Source organism: Physella acuta, unplaced genomic scaffold, assembly GCF_028476545.2.
Source record: "Physella acuta isolate Inbredline_101_S28 unplaced genomic scaffold, ASM2847654v3 ptg001064l, whole genome shotgun sequence".
Classification (NCBI taxonomy): Eukaryota; Metazoa; Mollusca; class Gastropoda; family Physidae; genus Physella; species Physella acuta.
In genome coordinates this window covers 356,215-364,939 of record NW_026732581.1, presented here as the reverse complement: position 1 = coordinate 364,939, position 8,725 = coordinate 356,215, and the positions used below count along the sequence as shown (strand labels likewise).

The window sequence follows — 8,725 nt, the reverse complement described above, 5'->3', positions numbered from 1 at the left end:
CAAAAGCTCATGGTTGATAAATTCGAAAAAGTCTCGAGTTCAAACTATGGCAGATAAGGCTCGATCCCTTCTAACACAAAAATTAAGAACAAAGAAAAAGAAGATAAATGTAATTACAAGACCATACCCTATAACTAATATAGGCATCACAAGTATGCATTTTTGTGGGGATGGGGGACTGTTGTTATTTGGAATGTTTGCAAGTATATTGTCTATTCAAAAATGTAAATGCACGGTCTACAGCGCAAGAAAGATACACAAAAAATTAAATCCATAAAGTTGGTGGAAACAATGTGTATAGTCTTTTTGTATTACATCGAAAGTTAACTTGTTGATATTCATAGTCTTATTTTACACAGATATTCAACAATATTTATAGTGTTATTTTATATTAGAAACAGGCTTTCTGACGTTAATAGTCTTGTTTTATACAGTCTTATTGCATATATCAAATCTACATTCTAAAAGTATTGGGCTTATTATTGGAGTATCGATTTTATTACGTGTATAGTCCTATTTTATACACAAAAATTGGGTTTTGAAAATATAAATGTTTAGATACTAAAAATACATTTCGATTTAAAATACATGCATGTCTTAGATTGGGCTTGTACCAATAAGGGCTTGTCCACAGATGTATTTGTCAGCAGAGTGTGGGTTTTTTTTTTTACAGATAATTGGTCCATGTTTTGTTTTTTCAACATATGATGTACATAATGATACCAAGAAAAAGCAATAAACCACTGGCTAAGATATGGGTTTGGAGTATGTATGGATACTAATGCGCGAGTTTAGAGATAGCAGTCTAACAATTAGGATAGATAAATGCAAAATTATTTAACTAACTGATTTTGTTGTTACATTTGATTAACAGAAGTACAATATGAATAAATTTAGTTAATTTTATAATAACAGGAACTATTAAAGAGCAATATATCAGGTATCGGCATCGTACAGTGTTCTGTATCCCTGATTCCTTAACGCCATTACATACATTTGTCACGAAACGTGCTTACGCAATATATAAAAGCGCGCGCTGATCGTATTTAATCGTACTGTGGCAAATACATTTTTGTTTCTTTTTCATAGCCTAGAAGTCGGTTTGTTACTGTCGTGAGGGCATCTCGTAAGATTTCTTCATTAATATTTCAATCTATTGAAACTTCTTACCTCTACAGGAAAAAAAGAAAATTGTTCGAAAGAATGCATCATGGATTAAAATGTTTCTGATCCATTTGCAAAATAGAATAGAATCTCGTAGAAAAAGAAGTGCGCACCAAGTGAACGCCAAACAAAATATGTCTCATAGTGCGGAATATTATTAGTAATCGGAAATAGCGTAAATTACTACTTCTATTCAACTGAAATTTTTCATAATTTGAGAGAAGGCAGATAATTAGATCCTATAATTATTTGTGAAATTACATTTATAGTTCTTAAGTTTTAGGCTTTTGAAATTTTGAAATTAGAAAAAGTTCTACTTCCGGTTATCGGAAATAGCTGAAAGGTTGATCCAGATCTACAAATTGTAAATAGTACTTATATATAATTTCATCAAACCTAGTTGTAACGGTACCCAAGTTATCGTGTTTAAACACACTCACATACAAACATACGGACATGATTGCAAAACTATGTTTTTTCTGACTCAGGGAAGTGTAAAATGTCGAGTTTTGCAAAATTCTCGATTCTCTCCCCCCCCCCCCCCCCCCCACTGTTACAATACTTTCTCTATACTTTGATTACGAGAAAGTAAAAATCATATTGTTTTTCCCTATTAAGAAGGCATTTGCAAATCCGCATGTGAAGTTGGTGGTGTTCGGTATCTCAATAATTTAAGAACCCATGGATTAGATGATTTAGTTAAATAGCCCAATCTATTTTTAAAACACAAAATTAGTAAATAACGTTTAAATGATACACATTAATTGAATTATAATATAACTTGGGCGTTTAATAATAAAATGTAAATGAAATGTGTATGACCATATATAAATTTCCTTATAGGCTATTTAGTTTAATATTAAATTGGTACTGACGATTTTCTTGATTTGTGAGGATTTTTCTTTCAAATGTACCATTAATTGTATGTTTTATGTGTGTCAACTGTATATCATGAAATTTTGCATATAATTATTTGTGATTTTAATTAATTGTAAAATAATCGATTTTAGACGTATTGTGTTGTCAGCTCGAGAACTCATCTCTTTTAATCAAATCACAAGAATAGTTAGGGTAAAAAATAAATAGGTACGCGGGCCACCAAGTATTGTTTGGCAAACACGTCTAAACCAGAGAAAAATGAAATGCTCCCCCGCAAAAAATCATTTCCGGAACCATATATATAGAGTATATATATATATATATATATATATATATATATATATATATATATATATATTGGTACACTGCCTCACTTAATTTTAAATTAATTATTGAATCTATTTTCTAATATAAGTATTTAACTTATTTTATTGCAAAATATAAGAAATAATATAAAAAAATATTTTATTGCAAAATATATGCATAGTGAAACTACAAAATATATTATAACTAATTTCAAACCTGATATAATCATGTTTTAAAAACTTCATATTAAAATTAAAATCCGTCTAAAAAATAAAATCTGTCTAAAATTTTGAAATACGTATCTTCATAGTTGACAAGCCGGTCGAAATTATGTAGTTACGGAAGTCTGATATCGTTAATTGTTTTTGTGTTTGTTTGATTCTTACGTTATTTTGCATTTTTATAAAAATAATTTTTAATTGGACAAGCACTCAATTTTATGTCTAAGTCAATCTTTAGTATACTTTATTTTAATTATCCTTACGAGCAGAGAAACCTTTTTAAAATAGGTTTTGCGGGGACCCCAATTAGACTATTTAAAGGGGAGCGATAAGTCATGGAAGAGGCTTGAAATTTTGCCTATCTGTCAAACTACAACTTTTTTTTGTTTTCGTCGGATTTCGGACCCTCTAAACGGTCTTCTCAATCCTTTCATTGTGGGTCTGGCGGCATAGTCGTTCTGCCTCTGCCCCTATATCAATTATATAAATACTGCATTCTAGGCGTTTTATTAACGAAAGGCATACTATTAATTGTAGAAAATAATGAACCCACTATGTTACATGTTACTTGATATTATTTCCGCTGTTTGGTTTAATAATAAATAATTATTTCAGATGTAATTACAGTACATATTTTAGTTTTATTTAAATGCCGTAACAGTACTAAATGTATATAGCAACCTGTAAAATAGTCGATATCTTTGTTTACAAACTCGGTTTTTAGCCAAAACTTAATTTTTTATTATACAGATATATTAAGCGAAGAAAACAAACGTGCTAAATAATACAATATTTACATAAATTTACCAGAACAAATAATATTGTATGATAAATTTTACTCGTTAAAATATTGATAAGGAAAGACATATACCAGATGAGGCCCGCAGGTCGAGCTATACAGAACATAAAAATCCAATAGAATTATAAATCTGTATGGCCAAGTGATAACCACGTCATTTGTCTCAGCGCTGTGTGACTACAACCATGGGGACTCTGAAAATGTTTGCTGGAGCTTTTGTTCTAGCGTTGACTGTAAACTTCTTTCCGTGTTCTGGTAAGTTTATGAGACCTAACAGTTTGTAGATACACATTTGCATTGAATTTTAACTATTTTAAAACAAATAGGTGTAGACTAATGTTCTATCATCAGTAATTAAATTATACCTTACATTCCCATTTATTATGGCAATAACAAGGTATATTTAATGGCCTCGATACTTAGTACCTTACATTATTGTTAAACGGCGTGTCGTTCTTCTTACTTCATATTTGCAAATTTTTTCATAATTTCAATAGGGTATAGAAAAATAACATTCATTCACAAAGTTTCATAATGTATTGCATATTACAAAAATATAATTATGCGGCTCTCTATTTAACTGTTATAGTTTATTATGTATCCTAGCTTAGAAGTATAATTTATGGTAATACGACGAAAAATCTTAGTTAATTGAGGGGGTTTATTTCTAAAAATAATGCTTCGTTTCAGATTGGATTTAAATATTGCTGAGACATAGTTGGTTTTTTTTTAAGTTTTATTTATGAATTGATGTATTCGTGATCATGGCTAAACGCACGCTCTATCGATTAACCGAGACGACCTTTTTAGATTACTTCCTTCACGTTAGCTTAGCACTTGCGATAATCTCGCATAACAGTGACCTACAATAATCTATTGAAATACAAATAAATGCATCACATGTTTGATACAGCTGAACTTGCCGTGCGCCAGGCAGGTAGCCTGGCAGACCTGCAGACCAAACTCAACCAGCTAAAAACAACGGTAGAAAACAATCAAAACCAACTGCAAGCGACAATTCAACAGATTGAAAATAAACTACGGGTAAACTAATGCATTATAATCTAAATTTAAAGAGTGTGTTGACACACACACACTCACATATATATATATATATATATATATATATATATATATATATATATATATATATATATATATATATATATATATATATATATATATATATATATATATATATATATACATATATAATTAAACTAAATTTTCGGTTTTAAAAGGTTTGAAACACGTTCAAAAATAAATTGCAGCCATATAGTAATTACTGAAATAATGAATTCTTTTTTTCTTCTACCAACAAAACATACATTGTTGAAAAATAACTTCCACCACAGTAAAATAACTTGATTGTTTATAAAAATAAACTGCAGAATTATATATAAATACAGAATTTTTCACAGTGTATTGTATTAAATTAGTTTTTTTGTAAGTTATAAAAGTAATATTAATGTTATAATATCAATATATAATTATATTTTCTTAAATTCTGTTTTAGAAAATGCCTTTAGAGCTGCAAGATTGCAGAAAGAATAATCCAATAAGCTACGCTAGCGGAGTTCAAAAGATCAATGATATTCTATTTGGATTGTGTGATACACAAACTGACGGAGGAGGATGGGTCATCATTCAGGTTTTAATAAATTACTTCCCTTAGTAAAGCTAATGTGTTTTACTATGAGGAAATATTCAGAAACATATGGTTATGATTACTTACATTTTTTTCTAAGTTGTTTTGGTTTCTCATCTAGGTTTCTGCTCCTTAGAGCAAGAAAACATTTACACTTGAATTAAATTTTGATTTTGTTTTTAAAGATTGTCTCTAGCTTGTGGTACATAATGAAAGCAAGTCTAGTTGTGGTTGTAGATTGTGGTAGATGATAAAAAGTCTATATCGTCTTTGTTTTTTATTGTAATGTTGGACAGGATTTCCTCAAACACAGTTAATGTTAAGCTGTCTGTATGTTATGTGTCATATGACCAGTTGACTTAAATTTCAGCCTTTGTTTTCTTTCTAGATTTGATTTAATAGCCTTACTCCATCGAAGAACAGACTACAAGTCAATATTGTTTTAATTTCAGAGTTTTTTCTTCTAGATGGGTTGCTGTTTTGAACTATCAAGCCTACTGTGCTAAGGGTTCGAACTCAGGATTTCGGTTTAGAAACCAAGAACTATTATCGTCATTTTAAATTTTTATATATTTAAAAAAAACTGTCAAAATTTGGAAATTGTGTTAAACCCGCTCTTTTTATGATAATCATATTTATCATCATTCCTTTGTGGCCCCTGGGGAGCAAAGGGCTGCAATAATCAAGATATTTCAAGATAAACATCGTACAATAGTGTCTTATTATGAGATTGGTCTGTGAAAATATTTTTATTTATTGTTCATTCGTATCCAGTGTACGTGTGTGTCTATATGTAGGTGTGTTAAACATACACACTTCTTTTAATTATATTTATTCATTTCGCTTTATTAAATATTTTATTAGAAACACCGGTTATCTTTCTAGAACAATAAAATGCTTTGTTGCATTTCTATCTTAATCCTGAGTTATACCTTAAGTCCTAATTTTGCATAAACACCATTGAGTTATTTAATTAATTAAAATAAATACGAGAATTTTTCTAAACTACTAACAAAATCTTCTTCAAAACAGTTATTATTCCCGAGATTTTAATATCTAGAGGATTATGCAGAATATTTTTCCTTTTAATAAGTAAAACTAATTACTAGAAGGTTTGTCTACATCTAGGTGCTAATTAAACATGGGGTTTACACGCCAAATCCTATGCGGGTTATTTAACATTTTTGTATTACTTTTTATCTAGTGTTAGAGAATTAACCACTCGAAGTATACAGCATTCCTATACTGGTTATCAACACTTATTATCGCTTGTTACTAGTCGCAAGCAATGTAGTAGTTGCCTTTTCAAACCTGACGGTTTATAGGGCAAGTGAAGTAGAGTTCACTTGTTTCTGTGACCTCGGCATATGAGAGATAGTGTGGTCAGCATTATGCACAGCTGCTTTTAGGTACCCATCAGAGTTGGGTGGACTCAGGGATGGTCTACTGACTTGAAGCCGGATTCGAACTCGAGACATACGTGTTAGCAGTCCAGCTCTCTACCGCTCGACCAATGAGTCCCCTCGCAAGCAATCACTCCAACTATTTAAAAAAAGACGCGAATAGTACCTGGGAACAAGACACGACCGGTACTTTCATGAAAAAAAACCCAATGTCATATTACACGAACCAGTGCTACAAAAGTAATAACAATTTTTAGAATATTTGAAAATACAAGGCCAAATGTTCTGATTGACCTACCGAGGAAACTCTTGTCTAATTGCTATGTGGGAACACAGTGTATTGAACATACTAGAAATGGTATCTGTAAATATTAGATTGACTAGTTTGTATATATTTCATTTTGTTTTATATTTGTTTGTCAGTTTGAAAAGTGTTACTCTAACTGTAAATTGATGTTGTTTTAGAGACGTGTATCGGGTGGTGTTAACTTCACCAAAACCTGGAGCGAATATAAGGAAGGATTTGGATCGCAAGATGGTGACTTTTGGATCGGAAATGATTGGATCTCAAGACTAACGAGGATGGTGGGTTCGAAATGCTGTAGTAGTATTTGTATGATCTTTTACAAAATAAGAAAATAAATCACCGTTTCAAATTATACGGACATAAGGAGCGAGTAAAGTAGAGCTCACTTGTTTCAGTAACATCAGACTATAAAGTGATTTTTTTGGAATGCACAATGATTAGGCAGCCTTAACTTTCCTCAATATTAGTCTGTTACCCATCAGAGCTTGGAGGTCTCAGGGATGTTTTACAGTCTCGAGCCCGGGATCCGAACTCAAGACCTTCGAGTTACCGGTTGAAATATCAATCGTTCAACCACACTGTCACATAATATCAATTAAACCGCATAGTTATATGTGACAAGTAGGCCTACATAGTTTTATTATAAACACGGATTGGTTTTATTGTATTTCAAGATATAATATTATCAATTATATTGAATCCCAGCGGTAAGTTCAATATCAGAAAATTAAAATTAATAACTATACTTTTAGGTAAAAGTTCTTCAGGTATCTTCATCATTATTGGCATGCCTTCTTGTGTATATGCTATTCTTGTAATCTACATCATACAATTTTTGTTTTAAAGCACTGAGTAGTCATGTAAAAATCATCCAGAAATATATCATGACCGTAAATTTTAAAGGTATTCATTTATTTCAAAACGCAGGGCTATACACAACTAAGATTCGACATGACATACAACGGAAATAGCCACTACGCAGTGTACAGTAATTTTAAGGTAGGAAATGAAACAGAAAAATATAAGATGACCGTCGGGAATCACCATGGAAATGCTACAGACAGGTTTCTTATCAACAATAACAGGTTTTTTACAACCATTGACGCTGATAACGATGGGAACCGGTATGGAAACTGTGCTGTAGACAGGAGAGGTGGCTGGTGGTATTATTCTTGTGGGGCTGTTAACCTCAATGGTGAATGGGGGAGTCATGTTACTGATAAAGGCATTATTTGGGAAAGCATTACAGGCATTTCTAACTCTCTGACCTTTGCTGAGATGAAAATTCGTAAAGTGTAAAAATAATTTAAAAAAAAGATATAGTAAAACAAGTGAGTAAAAAGATACACAATTACAAATTACTAATATGACCGACAACAGTATTATGTAAAGAGTATAAAGTAAAAGAAAATTGTGAAATTAAGAAATTTAAGTTAAAATATTTTAAACTTAAAGTAAATCATTTATCGAGGACATTATAGACGATGTTTTGAATTAATTATAGGTATGCATTAAATTTTTCGAGAGTGTTTTACTGCATGAAAAGTTGAAAATAAAGTAACATCAAAACAAAATGTGCTGTCTTACAGTTTATTTTATTATATGAGACACGTTTTATTCTAATCGTAAAGTTTGAAGTTGATAGTAGCCTTGGTGAAATGTAATTGACACATTTAGGCAATTACAAGATACTACCCTATAACTACTATAGCCATAACAAATATGCTTTTTTTTTTGGGGGGGGGGGGGGGGGGACTGCCAATACGTTTTTATTTGGAATGCTTGCAATTATATTATCTATTATAAATTGTAAATACAAGAAGTCGACGGAGAAGAAAAGATACACAGAAAAATCACAGGTCCATAGAGAGGGTGGGAACAATGTTTATAGTCTTTTTGTATTACATCGATAATCAACTTTTTAATATTTATAGCTTTTTTACACAGAAAATCAACTTTCTAATATTTATAGTGTTATTTTATATAGAAATTGGTCGT

General features: G+C 30.9%; 1 protein-coding gene across 1 annotated transcript; it reads left to right on the top strand.

Moving 5' to 3' along the window:
• Positions 1-3,528: 3,528 nt before the first annotated feature.
• LOC131955386 (ryncolin-4-like) lies at positions 3,529-8,286 on the top strand. The gene is made up of 5 exons (XM_059319509.1): positions 3,529-3,624; positions 4,283-4,413; positions 4,886-5,020; positions 6,886-7,005; positions 7,655-8,286. Exons 1-5 carry the CDS (start codon positions 3,555-3,557, stop codon positions 8,024-8,026), a joined length of 828 nt encoding a protein of 275 aa, XP_059175492.1. The 5' UTR covers positions 3,529-3,554; the 3' UTR covers positions 8,027-8,286.
• The last annotated feature ends 439 nt before the right edge of the window (positions 8,287-8,725 follow it).

Coding starts and splice junctions, on each gene's coding strand:
- LOC131955386 (XM_059319509.1), top strand. CDS start 3,555: ATGGGGACTCTGAAAATGTTTGCTGGAGCTTTTGTTCTAGCGTTGACT. Junction 3,625..4,282: donor AAACTTCTTTCCGTGTTCTG/GTAAGTTTATGA, acceptor TGTTTGATACAG/CTGAACTTGCCGTGCGCCAG. Junction 5,021..6,885: donor GAGGATGGGTCATCATTCAG/GTTTTAATAAAT, acceptor ATGTTGTTTTAG/AGACGTGTATCGGGTGGTGT.